The sequence below is a fragment of the Prinia subflava genome, chromosome 1 (assembly GCF_021018805.1).
Source record: "Prinia subflava isolate CZ2003 ecotype Zambia chromosome 1, Cam_Psub_1.2, whole genome shotgun sequence".
In the NCBI taxonomy this organism is placed as follows: Eukaryota; Metazoa; Chordata; class Aves; order Passeriformes; family Cisticolidae; genus Prinia; species Prinia subflava.
This window is the reverse complement of record NC_086247.1, coordinates 25126401-25143337: the sequence shown is the minus strand read 5'-3', so window position 1 is coordinate 25143337 and position 16937 is coordinate 25126401. Positions and strand designations below refer to the sequence as shown.

Sequence of the window (16937 nt, the reverse complement as noted above, 5' to 3'; positions counted from 1 at the left end):
AGTTCAGTTATATTAAGTGTTGTTCAAATGAGGCTAGCTTTAATCAACTCATCACCGTCCACTTGGTGACTTGGGGTATTTATTTGGTTGTTGGTATTTATTGTATATTCTTTTGGGTTTTTCCTAAAGATATGGCAGAAGCCTGGACTAAAAACAGTGGTCACTGCAGAGACTTCACTGGATCCCTGTAATGACTACCCTTTGACTGGGAATAGTTCTGCTGGAGGAAGGAACCTCAGCTACCTTTTTTTTTTTTCTGAAAGATTTAAGGCTGTAATCTCCTAAAACACAGGAGAGCTCACCCTGCTTGAACCAGAGAGTGTGTCATATGTCTGAACATCTAATTATACTGTCTTGTCTGGTAAAAAGAGGATTTTCTTTTTACTCTGCTGTGATTTCTAACATTCTAGAAAAAAACCCAAAAAAACCAAAAAAACCCAAACAAACAAAACAAAAAAAAAAACCCCACAAAAACAAAACAAAAACCCAAATCAAACAAAAAAAAACCCCCACAACAACAAAAACAAAACAAAACCCCAAACCAAAACAAAACACACACAAAAAAAAAAAAAACCAAAAAAACACCAATCAAAAAAACAAACAAGCAAACAAACAAACAGACAAAACCACCAGAAATGTGGAAGGTTATACGTTAAGGAAACTCTCCCATCTGACCATTCTGATGGCAATCTGGGAGTCCCACCTGCACCACTCCAGATTTTAATGCTGGGACAGAAGCCTCTTTGCAGCAAGAAGATCCATCCAGTGACCTGAGAGGTTTGACTCCCTGCACACCCCACACTCAGACCTAAGTTCCTCTCATGAGCCTGACCCCAGGTTTCCCATAGCAGAGTCTCAGATGTCCTGTTCCTTTTAAGTACTTTAACTGTGGTGCAGCAACTTACAGAGCTGGGTACCTCTGGGGAAGGACGCCAATGAAAAGATCACTGGGGTTTTATACCCTCACGGTCCGTGCACCCGTGCTTCAAGCACCTCTTGATCCAATGGTGGGTTTTGGTCTGGGGTCTTCTCGTTATTCACTGGGTCCTGCAGAGTCTCTGGGTGACAGGCCCTCCCTGCTTGGCTGGTGTTGCAGGTTCACATGCCCTTTGCCTGGCAAAAGGTCAGTGCTCCTTCATGGCTCCTTCACTGCTTGTGGTTCCAGCTGTCCAGGGCACAGTGAGCACATCACACACCAAGCAATCTGAACTGGGTGGACTGCTCAACAGTCCTCCTGCTAATATACTGAAAGGGAAAAGAAAAACTTCTGAGGCATTTAACCACTGCCTTTACATACAGCATTATTACAGGTAACAAACATAACAAAATTAAGGCTAGTAAGATTACCACAGTGCAGAACACAATTTCATAGATTCCTGTGCACAAATACAAATGATTACGACTACAAAATCACCAAGGATTCTCAGAAGTCTTTTACTTATCAACTGATTGATCACCTACTCTTCATTTGATGTGAGAATTAGTGTATCCAGTTGTCCTTACCTAAAACTTAAACAGCAAAACTTTAAACAGCAAAATAAGGACATAGTAAGAAAGTATATGGCCTTCTCATTTTGGTGCTAACTTTCACTTTCTGGAGAATACCTTAATTAAAACTTCATCTCCAAGCTATATATTATATACCTGTATTTCAGATGACATGTGTTGATACCATTGAGCATACTTTTTTCTGCTCTTACATTCTCTTTTTGCATCTACAAAATATACTGTGTCAATAGTACAGTTTGAAGGCAAACAAAGGTTGACTTCATCTATTGGGGTGCTGAAAAAGCCAACTGCTAAATTATTTACAATAAAATAGCCATCTCTAAGAAGTATTTGCAGAAGTATAGTCAAGGGGCCTGGCACCTCTGGGTGAGGGGTCACTGCATGTTGGTTGATCACTCACAAATCCTGCACAAGTACTCAGGGTCTTCATCGAATCTATTCTGGTTTACAGGCAATATAGGAGTATTATATGCAGACACACATGCTTTAAAATTGCTTTGTCTACGCATTGGTCTCTTTGGTTTTGGATACTTTTCCCAGCTTCCAGAGGAACAGGATACTGTCTCACAGAGAGTGGCATGTCTGCGTTGGTTTTAATGCACATGGGCTGTGCTGAAACCAACAGTTCCCCATCTGTAGTGGTCTTACCCCAGAACTCTGATAATACAGCTGTCAATATTTCTAGTGTCTTCTGTTAATTTTTGAAGGTCTCAGTAATCACACTCAGTCCCATTATTAAATCTGTTCCTTCTGGTGACACATGCAATTCTACATCTGAAGCCTGTAGAAGGTGTCTCCCTAACAAGCATATTGAGGAATCTTCTACTCATACAAATCTTCCCTGCACACTCTTATTTCCTATCACTGCTAATACAGGTTTACTTAATTTTTTCCCTGCCAGTGGCTCCATTTATGAATACTTTGTTATTGAACCTCTTGGGGCAAAGTTTAAGAGGAATAATGTGGCTCCTGTATCTACCAGAAATTCAACAATGATACCCACTCCCCACTATATGTCCCTGTTGATCTGGGTGTTCTCCACAAATTGTATATTCCTAATTGTATGGCTCCCTGAAATTCAGTAGAACTGCTGGCCTCTAGTCATCACGACAATCTATCCTTGCACAATTACTCCCTCACTTGGTTGGAAAGGCCATTCTCTTTGCCTGTGTCCTAAATTTCCACAATAGTAACGCTCCATTTCCACATTCCTTCTCTATCTCTTTCTGCTTTCTGGTTTAGGTCTACTAGTTGTATTTGGTCTTCCTCTCTTTCATTTTCTCCCCTGGAGATTTCCTGTCACGGCAACAGCCATCAGATTTTCCACTTTCTCCAATTTCCCTTTTCTCCTCTACTTGCTCTGCCCTCTGTTTTGTCTTTCACCCATCACACACAAATACTGCAACACATGAATTTTCTGTAGTTTTACTCCCTGCCACCCTGGCATATGCTTCTTAAAATACTTTTGGCTGTCTGGTGCTGCCTGACCTAAAAAGACACTAACTGCAAGTGTACCATTGAAGCTTTGTGAAGCCATTCCCTCATATTTTAGCAAAACCTGTTGGAGGCAGCCCCAAAAATCTCAAGGACTGTTGTCCATTCTCTGTCTACATTCTATTATTTTAGTCCAGTTAACCTCTCATTCCCCATCTGAATATTGCTTCAACCAGGTTTTGAACTCTTGTCTGACATACAAGCCTGTCCTCTGTGGTATTGCCATTCCAAATTGGGTCATTCCCTGGCCAGGGGTTCCTGTTTCCTTCTGCTTGCTGTGCCAGTTCTGCTTTGCTATTATTTATTTTTCCCCTCCCACCTGGCCAGAACAGTTCTTTCAAAAGCACCTGCATGGCCCCCTAGCTTGGGTCATGTCCAGTACTCATATTACAGCTGAGCACATTTCTTGCTATCTTCCCTCAGCCTTGGCATCTCATTTCCAATGCCAAATCACTCCGATTCCACGGGTGTTTGATAAACACTTGGAGCAGCCCCACAGGAGGAAAGTTAGATGGGTTGAAGGAGTATTTAAAGGACAGGGCGGTGCCGAGGCAGGCAGAACGCCCAGTCCTGTGTGAGGCTCGGCCCCTGCCACCGCAGGTTCGGCTTCCTTCTGCTGACTTCTCATCCGGGCACGGCTGTTCCAAACAGAACAATAACCCATGTGATCTGGGAATCCATTTTCCAGACATTGCCTCAGGAAAGTTAATTTGTGTAGATCAAAAGTGCCTTGTGATGGCCATTGTTCTGCCGAGCCACCACTACAGGTTACAGCCGGCCAATGCTCCTGGCAGTGTTACTGCCTGCTCCTCGAAGAACAGCAGAGTCCCAGGCGCGCTGATAACCTTTAAGTGATCTAATCGGGGTGCAGCTGGGTGCCTCTGGGGAAGGACCCTCCCAAAAAAGATCACTGGAGTTTTATTTCCTCCCAGCCTGCGCACCCGCACTTCACACAGCTCTTGGTCCAGTGCTGAGTTTTGGTCTGGGGTCTCCTCGCTGTTCATCAGGTCCCGCAGAGCCTGGCAGTGACCGGCCACCCCCTGGCTGGTGTTGCCGGTCCCCAAAGAGCCCCTGCCCATTCATACCTCGTTGGGTCCCCAGCCAGGGCACACCGAGATAGCCCAAGGGGTGTTTTTCAAACAGTATAAACCGATATTTTATTTTTAAATACACAGTATATTCAAGAATATATACTAAATGTAATAATATTCATATATAGATACATGTGCGGACAAATATACGCCACAGAAAAACTCATACAGAGCACATGTATGTTAGTCAAACCAAATCCAACATGAATTTGTCCCTATTCTGGATTAGCAGAATATTTACAAGGACACCCTAGTACTTTCCAGAGCTATACTATTTTTCCTAGCTAAAAGCCAATTGTCTCCCTTTTCCCAGCTGATCTGTGATGTTTTATTCTAACAAGATGTGAATGGTGGATGTAAAAGAAAATTATACTTTCAGGTATGGACATACGAATCTGCAGAATCATTTACATTTCAACATAATTCTAAAAGAGATCTAAAAAAATAAGGGGTTCTATACACCAAGAGAGTGTGATACATCATGTTATGATTCTGGTTTAGACATGTGTCCTTTCTTTACGCTTGACACGGTACTTCATACAATGTCAGAATTGTCTAGGTTGGGAAATATGTGTATGATGTCCAACTGTGAACCCAGCTCTGCAAGTCCATCACCAAATCATATCTCTAAGAAACATATTTACTGTTTTTTAAATATCTCCAAGGAGGTTTTCTTGTAGACATTCTGTTCATAAAAACGTAAAATGATTAACAGCAATGACCTTAAGAGTTAAGGACAAACGCAGTTCCATTACCAGTTTTTGCTCAGTTTGACTAATTTTAAGCACCATTAAAATCCTAACTTTTATTGGCTGAATTTTGCCCATGTCAACTGAATGCTCCACAATGTTTGCACCTGCACCAAAAAGAAAAGCACCTCACTACGTAACAATTTGTAGTTCTCACTTTGGGATGCTGATTTGACCCCAACTCGAAGTCTGGGTTTTTACTGTAACAAAAATGTTTCAGTTTCTGAAGAATAATTTCATAATGGTGAGGAGACACAAGTACCGCAACTTAGAAAATCGTGAGCCTTTCTAGTGTTTTTGAGCTTCATTAGAAAAACCGCCACACGCAGCACACTGTGTATTTTGCACAGAAATGAACAGTTAAATATTTTTTTCCCTTAATAAACTGCGTAAAACCTCTAACCGATACCTTTCTCACCTCCCCGTTTAACAGGATCTACCTCTAGCTGAGTTAAACGTATGGCTTTTCCTAGTGCAGAGCTGCCCACAGGAGTCCTTTACCGGGATATTACGGCAGGAGCGAGTACCCCGCAGGTACCAGCGGACAGAAACGCTCACAGCCCCTGAACAAGCCAAGCGCTTCCTTTCCGTGCCCCGAGCCCAGCCCAGCGCCCCGAGCCCAGGCGCGGGGGCCGGGCCGCTCCGGCCCCTCACGCCGCGGCCGAGGCGGCGCCGGGCGGGGCGGCGCTGGCGGAAGCGCGGCGAGCTCCCGCCTCCCGCCGGGGTCGGGGGTCAGCCGCGCCCGCCGGCTCCGGGCGCCCATGGAGGGCTCGGGGGACGAGGAGCCGGGGCCCGAGGGGCCGCTGCAGCAGCTGGTGAAGCGGCAGCGCAAGGAGAAGCGGGAGCTCCAGGGTGAGGGGCGCCATGCCCGGCGCAGGGCGGGCGGGGAGAAGGCGTCCCCTCCGCGCCTTCCCTCGCGGGATGCCCCGCTGGGCAGCGCGAGTAGCTCGGAGGAGCGGGAGGGGCGGCGGCGGCTGTGGAGAAGGTGGGAGCAGCCCTGACAGTGCCCTGGCAGGGGGCGAGGACGGCGGTAGCGAAGTGGTGTCTGCGGGCAGCGGTGTGGCTGTGCTGCCCGCAGCGGTGCCGGGCGTGCGGCGGCCTGCGGGGCTCGCCTTGCTGTGGCCTGGGGAACCGGGCGATGCGCGGGAGCTGTGACCTAATGCTAGGCCTTTGGGGTAATGTTCGCGTTTTGTTACTTTGGTTTTAAATTGAAGAAGGTGTTTGAGGCATTTTAGATTGAAAAGCCTGCATTGGGGCTCTTCCTGCCAAGCCTGTTAAGTTTCTTCATTCTAAGTGCAGTTGACCTGAACTGAATTTTTGTGTCCTGTCCAGCCATAATAAAGTATCTGTAGTAAAAGATCTGTGTGGTCTTACAGTGCTTCAGTGTGAACTTGTAACACTTCAAGTCATTTGACTTACCCTATTACAATATATGAATCTAATTAGGGAGGCCTGGTAGATGGATTCTGTTCCATTTCGAAGTTATTATAACATTTTTGTTAAGCCTTTCTCATTGCTAATATATTGATGCAGCTTTTTTCCTTGTTTGGTTTTTTGGTTTGTAATGAAATAGGCCCATCTGCAATGTTTTATCAGAGAGTTAAAGAAGAAAGGAGTCAGGTTGCACACTGTCACTAAATCTGTAGGAACTGACTGTTTTGAGATAGACCCGTTCGTCTTTCAGATGTGGTTGAAATTGAATTCACCCTATGAATCAAGCCTTGTCGTACCTGACTGGAGTACGTGGCACACTGATTGGGAGTGACTGAGGAGCAGAGGGTTTTTACACCTAGAGAAGGTGATGTTGGTAGTTCTCCACTATCAAATGGTGGGAGGGGTATACACAAGGCAGAGCCCCATTCTTCCCAGTGGGGAGGGGCAGGTGACTTACAGGTAAATGTTTGCCTACTAGAAAAATACATTCCTGGTGTATTTGATAACTGTTTACCAGAGAGGAAAACTGTTTTTAAGAATTAACACAAGGTGCATCTCAACCTCTGAAAATCCAACACCTTCTCTGGTTGATGGTATTTGTCTCCACACCTCCCCTCCCTCCTTTCCATCACCCATACTCTCCGCTGTGTATTTGTGTGTGCCTTTTATGTTCTGGATTCCCTTCTCCTCTATTATGTTAATTTTAATGAACAAAGCTGCTTTTCTGTCATACTCAGCATCTGTGGGGCTGAATGCTTAACATAAATCTTTCAGCATGAGCGTTCTTCCTGCCTCCCTTTGAAAAGTTTCATTATCATGGATATCATCTTCAGCTCAATTGTGTCAGTCAGGGTGAAGGACAGGAAAATATACAGGTGATGAATAGCAAGCAGGGTGTTAAATAATGGCTGCTGTAAGTCTAAAACAGTGAATACAGAAGTGATGGAGGTAGCAGAAGTGTTCATTTAAGAGTACATGAGAAGAAGAGAAGACTATGGGGGAATCTGGTTGTAGTTTCCACTGTGCAGTGGATGGAGCCAGACTAGGGACATGGGCTGAAGGGCAACAAGAAAAATCTGCATGGGAAGAATAAGGGAAAATATTTTCATAGTAAGAATCATTAAATGCTGGGGGGAAAATATCCCAGAAAGGTTGCAGAATGCCTGTCCCTGGAGACTGCACAGTCACCTGAATAAATTTCAGCTGCATCTGAATTAACATCATCTGATGTTTGAATTTGTAGCTTTGAATTCAGCCCCACTTTGAGCAGGAGGTAGAACTAGGTAACCTCTGGACACCATTTCTAACCAAACTGTTCTGTTATGTTAGAAATGAAGCATTGACTTACAGCCTAGAAATACTTAGAGACTTTAATCAAGTTAAGATTGTTTTGTTTTCGAATACCCATTTTGCTTTTAGAAATTTTGTCTTAAGGAAGGATAAGATCAGTTTTTAAATTAATCTGCTGCTTGTGTGATTAAAAAATTGCACCTTTCCCATGAGATTTGATATTTTGATGCCCACATAACCTTTTTGAAGGCAACAGGCCAAAGTCTTCATTGATGACGTTCATTTTTATTAGTAACCTGGCATAAGTTTTTCTGTTCTTCCGAGAAATAAAGAAAAGAAAAGGCAGTTTGCATCTTTTAAGAAAAAAATATACCCTTTTGGAAAATGTGAGGATTAGAACTGGCAGTCTCACAGCTAAACTATTATACTGATTAGTTGATGTTTGTAAGTTAGTTTTTCTGTGTGACTTGCAGTCATTTTCTGCAGTGACCCTAGAGTATATATTAAGAAAAAATGTTTTATTATGCTTCTCTTACAGCAAAAATTCAAGGCATGAAAAATGCTGTTCCCAAGAATGATAAGAAGAGACGAAAACAGCTGGCAGATGAAGTTGCTAAACTAGAGGCAGAACTTGAACAGAAGCACAAGGAGGAATTAAAGCAGCTGAAGGAAGCTTCACCTGAACAGAATAAGGTAGGTGCCCTAACTTCAGCTCAAGTTGTAAAGGTACAATTTGTGTTAGGGCTTTTTTAGCTTTTAAAAACTTTTTGTACGATGCAATAACACCCCAAAGTAGTTATCCTTTTCTTCACAATATTAGTAACTCTCTTCAACTTAGGAAAGCTTTAGCTGTTACAGTAAATGGGCAGTGCTAGGAGGGGCATGTAAGAGTGGGGGATCTTTGTTGTTGTGCACTGTTGAGAGAATGGTTTGATTGCTTAAAGAATCACTGTAAAAGATAATTCAAAAGCAGGTTTAATACAAATTTGCAAAAGCATGACAAAATTCCATGGCAAGATTTACTCTGTTACTGATTCCATGAATGAGACATACAAGGCAAATCATTTCACAAATGCCAAGCTATAACAGAAATTAAATGTAGAGTAGGGGGAAAGGTGCACCACCACAAGAAGTATTTGATGTTGTCTTTAAGGCTACATGAGTAACTCAGTTATGTTAGAGAATTATTTTTAAGTTATTTTGCAATTGGTTATCTTATTAGACTACTCAAGTATTGATGACTTTCAGCAGGTTTTTAACCCATCCAGTGTGTTTTGTCTTGCAATTTTGTCAACAGTGTGCCTGATATTTTTGGATAGTTCATACAGTTACTGAGTTAGGTTTGTCATTTTTTGAGAAGTTTCTAATCTGTGTTTTTCAACTGCTCGTTATGCTTTGATATAGAGGATGGACCCTGCTGCTTTAATTTTCATAGAACTTGCTAATAATGGCTGTTTGGATACCTTAGTGACTGGTAGGGTGAGGAAAGCTTTTCCCTTCAGCCAGTAAGCAGTGTTCACACTGCAGTATGTTAGAGAACATACAGCCTAAATTTGAGATGCACATAACTCTGTTGGGGCTGCAGAAAAGTAACGAAATGCAAGACAGTAGCTTGGGATGTGAAATGCTTTGATGGCTTCTGTGCTATACACTGATCTTTGTGGTTAAATTTCATAAAAATACCCTTAAGAGAACTTAAAACTGTTTCAGAAGATACATATCTTAGTTATACTAATAAGAACATTTAACTTTTTATTTTCTTTTTAGACAGATTCCATAGCTGATGGGGTTGCAAATATAGAGCTTGAAGGAGTAGAGCAGCAGACTCAGCATCATCGAATATCAAAAGCGCAGAAGAGGCGGGTATGACTTCACGTTAAACATTTTGCAAATAACTCATTGACATTATGTGCAACTAAACTTGACTGTGATAGCCAGAAGTAAACAATTTTACAGTGGACATTACCTGAGTAATTCTGTATTGATGCTGCACCTGCTGGGTGCCTTGAAAATCTGTTAAACTGCTGCCTAAAGATAGGTAAGGATTTTATAAATAGTTGTACTTTTCTACCCTCAGCCATGAGCCATGAATCAAACTACGTCAGAAAATGGGAGCCATAAAAAAAGAAATTATGTAAAGCAAATGATTTTTGAAAGACTTCCACTAAAAATATTATTAAACAAGTAAAGTAATTGAATTAAAATACTATGTGGAAGTATACAAATAGTAGTACTTTACACATTTAACAAAAGAACATCAATATTGAAGAAATTCTTTTGAAATACTGAGTTGTTGAGAAACACTACCTAGTGTCATGTCTGTTAGACTTAGATCTGGTTAAACGTCAGATGTTGTGATGGATTAACATTCTCGTTGTACCTGCATGAATATTGGGTCAGGGCCAGGGGAACACTGCTTTATTGCATATTTCATCCCCTGTTACATGATCACTACAAACATTTTAAAAAGATGTTCATAATTCATGGCACCATGTCTAGGCAAACCAGGAACTCTGATCTAGTTTTCCTATATTTTTATTGCCTAAACCAGTCTGGTCTTGATTTTTGGTGAATTTTAAGTATGGAAATTCTTTGTACTGCTTCCTTTTTTACTTGGTTATTTACTTTGGTTCTTGCTTTCTTGTTAGCATGAACAGCATTCTCAGTATGAACTTAGGAAACATTCTATGAAAGTAATTTTTTTTGTACTGTTATTATTATCCCTACTAATATTCTCTACATGCCTTCTTAACCATCCTTCAGGTTAGGAGCAGTCTTTTATGTCAGAGTACCTGTCCTGAGGGAGTTTCAGTTTCATGGCATGAGCTCCATTATGCAGTCTTATACTTCACTGGCAGATCTCACACTTCTTACGAAAGAGTGGCATTTTCTGATGTTTAATTAGAATTCCCATACCTGAGTGTTGAAATAGTTGATCCTGAAGAAAGGACTGTGATTACAACACTCATATAAAGGCTATTAAAGTGTTATTTTGCATGTGGATATAATTAAGATTTCTCTTGTCATATAATTTTGGATGTGGTGTCGGAGGCAGTTAGGATCTGTCGATCACTTAGCATTTGGTAAAGTTTGTGTTTAGGAGGTCTCTAATTGGTAGTACTGATTCAGAAAAATATTTTATAGATAAGAATGTACTGAGAAAACATTGGAAGAGCTAGAAGCAAGTACTAAGCCAAGAACCATACAGGCATATTCTAAATTTTAACATTTGATGTAATTTTAATGTGTTTTTATTCTAAGGAGAAAAAAGCTGCTTTGGAGAAAGAAAGAGAAGAAAGAATAGCTGAAGCTGAGATACAAAATTTAACAGGTGCTAGACATCTTGAAAGTCAGAAACTTGCCTCCCTATTGGCAGCAAGGCACTTAGAGATTAAACAAATCCCTTCAGATGGCCACTGCATGTACAGAGCTATTGAAGATCAGCTCAAGGATCGCCAGAATTCCTGGACTGTTGCAACTCTGAGGAACCAAACAGCAAAGTATATGCAAAGCCACTTTGATGACTTCCTGCCTTTTCTTACAAACCCTAATACTGGAGATATGTATAGCAGAGGTAAGACTTGTAGCATATGAGATTTTAAAAACTATTGTAACTGTTTCGGATAAATCTCAGTCTCAGTTATGGCTGAATTGGAACCTTCACGGTGTTGTGTCTTTGTTACTTTATTGTGTTCCATGGAACACAAAATTATGATCTGCCATGAAACTTGATACACCTGGATCTCTAATTAATTTTTTTTTTTTAAATTAATCTAGGAGATACTATTCCCCGTTAAAAAAAAACAAAACAAAAAACCAACAAACCAGAGTTTGCTGGTTACTAGATGATGGGAACTCATTCTAGGATGTGATTTGTTATTATAAACAGCTTGCCTACCAGGTTGGGGTGATTTTCTTGTCAAGTTTTATATTGGTGTTTTCAATGCACACAGGAAAGCTGTTAAAAGTGGGTGTGAAATTCAAGCAAATCTATTTTATAATAGCTTGAATAGATGCATTTTCTTATTTTACCTTGTTTTTTCACTGCAGAATAATTTGGAACCATTTTTTATAAACAGACTAAAAAATATTAAGAGCTTTAGTATGGAGCAACGGTGTAGGCTGAGTAAAAACAGAGTTTATGTATCTCTTATTTGAGCAATACATGGTTTATTCATTATACCTGGAACACCACAAAAATGACTGCATAAATTTCCTTAAGTTAATACTACATTTGTTTAATAGGTGTTGCTGTGGATTTCATGTGGTCACTGGGTTCCATGTTGACAGAGATTATTGTCACAGGTTAAATGTGTCCCAGGAGAATACTGAATAAAACTGTGCTCAGCAACAGGGAATTGTGCTTTTCTGTTATGAAGAAAATTAATGAAAAGTCATTCTGAGCAGTTGTCAGAAAGTCTGAAGATTCTCCTTTCCCAAAATCTCTTTGTAAGGTTCAAAAACTTGATGGTTTGTAATTTACAGATTTTAAACTTGGTTTCTGTAGAACATGATCTGAAAAGATTTTCTTTAGCTATTTACAGAGGAACTACTGAGAATAAAAACTTCAGAGGTTAAAAACAAGGCAGCTAATCTGGAAATTTAAAGAAACCCTAGCCAACTGTTTAACTACATGCAGTTACAAGAGTTTTAAAATATAGCTGGCACCTGGCTAATGTAAGAACTAGATATATTACTCACTGTCACATTCTACTCTGAAGTTTCTAAACATCCTCTGAAACTTAACAGAAAGAAAACTGTATGTAATTTCATGTTTGTTGTTACCTGTTGTTCTCCAAATAAAAACTTGAAAGTATTAGCTGTACTTCTTTTTATACTCTTTTTTTTATCCCTCTCTTGAGTCTGAAGTTTTCTCTTTAAAAACAGAATGAGTTTGGGTTTTTTTTTGACAACTCTTTTTCTCTGCTTTTCTTCAGTGAACATACATATTTTCCTTTACAATGTGTTTGTACTTTTCTGGCTCTAGTTCTTTATTACACAGTGTTTTTCCTCAGTTTCTTGTGCTCAAACTGGATAAGTACTAAAAATGGTCTTTTCTTTCCCTTTAGAGGAATTTGAGAAATACTGTGATGACATAGCAAATACAGCTGCATGGGGTGGTCAGCTGGAGGTAAGTATTGTATTGATAATTCTTACTTGTGAAATTCTGAAGTGGGTGAATATACCTTTACAAAAGGGCTTCTTTAGAAAGAATGCCTGAAGGCATAAGGGAACATAGTCATAAATAGCTTATTGAGAACTTTCTCTTGTGGTTATAGGTTGTTTTCCCAAAGTAGTATCTTTTCTGATGGTGCACCACTGTTCTGATGTATTTGACAATATGCAAGTTAGTGAATTCATTTGGTATAAATATCAGTAGAAAGACAGACACTATGAGTGGGGGAGTATTGTTAGGTTGTTGTCATGTAAACAGAACTTGAGCTTCAAAAAATATGTATTTATTTTAGTTAGTCTTTTTTTTTATGAAAGAACAGTTAGCAAATTAATGAAACTATCCCAATATTGTATCCTCTAAACAATGATTAGTTTAAGGCAATCTGTTTTCAGTTAAAGCTTTAAAAGTTAAAATATTTTTGCTTATTTTAATAAAGTTTATTTTCTGAAAATATTTCTAATGTTATGCTTGACTGTCTGCTAAAATCAAATGCTTAGTCTTCCTGTCTCCTACCTACATTGTCTTTAATCCTGTTACTAAATTGTTTTTGCCTTAAAGCTAAGGGCTTTGTCACACATTTTACAAACACCTATTGAAGTAGTGCAGATGGATTCTCCTCCCATTATTGTTGGTGAAGAATATTCAGGCAAACCAATAACCCTTGTGTAAGTATGTAATTTTATAATTTAAATTTAGTGCAGTTATTTCTGTGGCAGAGGGCTCAGCTTTGATTCTCACCTGCTCTTTTATTTTCTGTTACGCATGTGATGTTGAAATGCTGCTTGAGTAATGGTTGTGCAGGTCAGAAATTGTTTGTGATTGACACACTTACTTTGGAGAAATTGTAAATAGACAGTGTCTGACATGTATCAGTCACTGATTTAGAGAATGCTGCAAAGTCATTTTACCTGTTAAATAATTATGATATTGATACAAGATGGAGGAAATTTTTTTCCTTCTTCAGAGTATTTGTCAAACTATGCCTGGAAGTCACCAGAATTAAAATTTGTCTTTATTAATTCTCTTCTGTGTAATGATCCTATATATTTTTGTTGCTAAAACTTGGCTTTATTTAAATTGTCTTCCAGGGCTGTTACTGTTTGGTGTGATGTATCTCTTTTTGTTAAACTGAACTCTATTTCTGTAACTTGTTTTTTTTTTAGGTATATGAGGCATGCCTATGGATTAGGAGAACATTACAATTCTGTAAAAGTTCTAACAGACACTGCTACAGAAAACAGCAGCTAGCATACAAAAGTGGTACATTCACATGGATAACAGTTGCATCATGATGTGTTGGGCTCTGAGAAATTCCCAGTAAGACTGGAAAGCAAATGGAATGGATTATTAAAAAACAAAACCAAAAACATTCAAGGTTTGACTGTAAATCAGAAATAGCTCTTGATTTAAAACAAAATCAAACCAAAAATGCACAACAGTATTTTGAACTTTTTGGTATTAATTATGTTTTGAAGATCTTCTGTAAAATGGTGGCTGTGTAGATCAGGTTGTTTTTGGGTTTTTTTTGGTTTTTTTTTCAATAGAGCTTTCTCCCAATGCTGCAGGGAAAATATCAAGTAATAAAAATTTGTTTTGGTTAATCTTCATTTCTACAGAAGATTCAAGGTTACCTGAAGGTCCCTGTCCCATTATTTCTGTCAGATTTTCACAATAATGGAAGAGTTCAGGCATTTGAAATAACTGATTGTATTTTGGTTATGGAATAGCCTCTGCAGTGTTTCTGTAGTCCTGTCAGGATCTAATTTCAGCAGTGTAGTATTGATTCCATTCTTTATTTAGGCAGAGAGGACCTGGAGATAAATCCAGCAGCAGAATGTCTTGCCTGAAGGAAGTGCACAATCCTTTTAAGGAATTTCATGTAAGATTTTTACCAGGGTTCAATGTAGGGTTGTTTTTTTTTTGCAGCTGACAGTAGAAATTCACCTACTGTGCAGGAAGAGCATTGTTATTTGTGACTGTACAGTATGCAGTCAGTGCAAGTGAACTGCACTGTTCATTCTCCACAGTCTTTCAGCTGTGCACTTCAGTGAGACAGAAATCTTACAGGGCACCTCAGTGTCCTCACTGCAGGTAGTGAAACTCATCTGAACACCTAATTTCTGTATCTGCTGATCTGAGCACTTTGTCATCTAAGTGTGATGTTTTGTAATGCTTAAAACAGCTGGTTGCACACAGCTGTAGAAATAACCATCTTGGGTTTTGTCAGTAACTAAAGGTGATCTGGAAAAGAATTAAGTTTATTTTAATTGCTTCTTATGATGCACAGAGACTTGAAAGGTTTTAATATGGCTTGACTTTTTACATTAGAAATGTAGATTGTTGTCTGTAAATGTGACATCAAAATTAGGAGTATACTGAAACCAAAGTTTTAATGCAAATGTTTTTTAACAAGAGAAGTGATTTTTAATTTTTTTTAAGCCTTAGTTAATAAAAGAATTGTCTGTATTTTACTGCTGCTGAGTTGTTTTGGAGAAAAGTGGTTCATGAAAAGATTAAACACCTTTGTCCTGGTTTGAGGATTATAACCTAACAGTATGTATCTTGTAGTCCTTCAATAAAGCTAGCCTGCAGACTTACATTCCTGGAACTTAGGAAAATCTGCTCTGACTTGAAAGGGAGATAAGTGATCACTTCATGGGTCAGATTGTCTGATTTAAGCACTTTGAGAGAGAGGGGGTAAAAAAAAGTCAGATATTTACAGCAAGAATTTTTGGACAAGCAATTCTTCAGGCTGATGCCTGCTGGAAAACAAAGTATTAACCAGATCAGGAGTTTTTACATTCTTATTTAGCTGTTGTAGTAGAACAAATATAGCTGGTTTATATACCAACCCAGCTGGCTTACTGGAAAATTTGGTTTACTACCATGATTGTGTAAAATGATGATTTTAATTTCAAAAAAAAAAAAATAGGATACAGCAGCATGGAGAGAAATGTTTCTATTTATAATACTATTACAAATTTCACTAAAAATAGTAAGTACTCTTCTCTGCATTGCTTAGGATTGATGTGATATAAAATGCACGTGCTGCATTTTATAGATATACAGTTCTTTGGTTTATTTGGGTTTCAGTTTTGTTGATAAACTGAGAGAGAAAAGATGCCAGATATAGGGGGAACACCTGTACCAAGAGTTTGTCATGTTGAAGATGTTTACAGTTTGTATAAAGTTAAATAACTTAATATAGTGAGTGAAAGATCCTTGCTCATGCTGTGTGGGACTTGCCAAAAAGTAATAAATTGGTTTATTTGTGGCAAATCTTGTTGGGGTCAGTTTTATTTTGTATTCAAATTATTCATTTATTTCTTAGTATGAATAAGCTTATCTGTTTTAAATTTTAGGATCCTAAAGGTGAATTCTAAAAAAACTGATTGTATTCAGGCAGACAAAGCCTCACTCCATATGAAATTAAGTTGTTTCTGAACAAAATTTATTCTTAGCATTTTAGCAGTTAAACTTGAGCTCTTCTGAAAAACTATTTGAAAATACTGTTGAACTTCCCCATGCATTAAAAGGATGAAATGAAACTGAGAGGGAGTCTTCTCACAATTAAATTTTTAATTTCTTTGTCAGATTACATTATTCTCTGCAGAATAACACTATTTACTTTGAGTGTGTATTTCAGTGGCTTTGCTTGCTTTTATCTGTAATTCAATTTCTTCAGCTGCTATGTCTTTTAAGGACTGTTGGGTATTTTTTACAAGATTAATTGAGATTAGTGTCAGTGGGAATGCTCACATGAACAGGAGGGAAGCTGCCTAGTGGTCTGCAATAAATTGTGTGCAATATTCTGAAAGTGAAGAATGTATGTGTTGTTGAAAACAGTGGTTACATCTGGCTCTTAGTGCTTGTCCTTGTCCCCTTCACTTGCTCTGCACCAGTCTCTGCTCTGTCCAGTTGCATGGGCTGCAGGCAGCCCCAGAAAGGTAATGGGAGGTGGGTGGCAGCAAGAGAGAGTGCAGACCTGCCATAATTTATTTAAACAGCAAATTAATTCATCTAACAATTTATTATTTACATAGTAATTAGTTCAAGGGTTTTTTTAAAGAAAATTATATAAAATGCAATGAAGCAGTGATGTCCCTTGTGCACGTTTGTACAATTCTCATAACTTATTGTGTTTACATGTATTAAAGTATTGCACCAAAGCTAAAATAGAACTTTTTTATGTTG

General features: G+C 39.0%; 1 protein-coding gene across 1 annotated transcript; it reads left to right on the top strand.

Annotated features, from left to right (window-relative positions):
• The first annotated feature begins 5541 nt into the window (after nucleotides 1-5541).
• Nucleotides 5542-16295, top strand: OTUD6B (OTU deubiquitinase 6B). The gene is made up of 7 exons (XM_063391352.1): nucleotides 5542-5695; nucleotides 8106-8260; nucleotides 9335-9430; nucleotides 10829-11141; nucleotides 12637-12698; nucleotides 13302-13408; nucleotides 13907-16295. The coding sequence occupies exons 1-7, from the start codon at nucleotides 5605-5607 to the stop codon at nucleotides 13989-13991; spliced, it is 909 nt and encodes a 302-aa protein (XP_063247422.1). The 5' UTR covers nucleotides 5542-5604; the 3' UTR covers nucleotides 13992-16295.
• The last annotated feature ends 642 nt before the right edge of the window (nucleotides 16296-16937 follow it).

Bases quoted from the DNA above. Each gene is read 5' to 3' on its own strand.
- OTUD6B (XM_063391352.1), top strand. From the start codon at position 5,605: ATGGAGGGCTCGGGGGACGAGGAGCCGGGGCCCGAGGGGCCGCTGCAG. The intron at 8,261-9,334 runs GTAGGTGCCCTA...TTTTCTTTTTAG, and splicing joins CTTCACCTGAACAGAATAAG to ACAGATTCCATAGCTGATGG. The intron at 11,142-12,636 runs GTAAGACTTGTA...CTTTCCCTTTAG, and splicing joins TGGAGATATGTATAGCAGAG to AGGAATTTGAGAAATACTGT.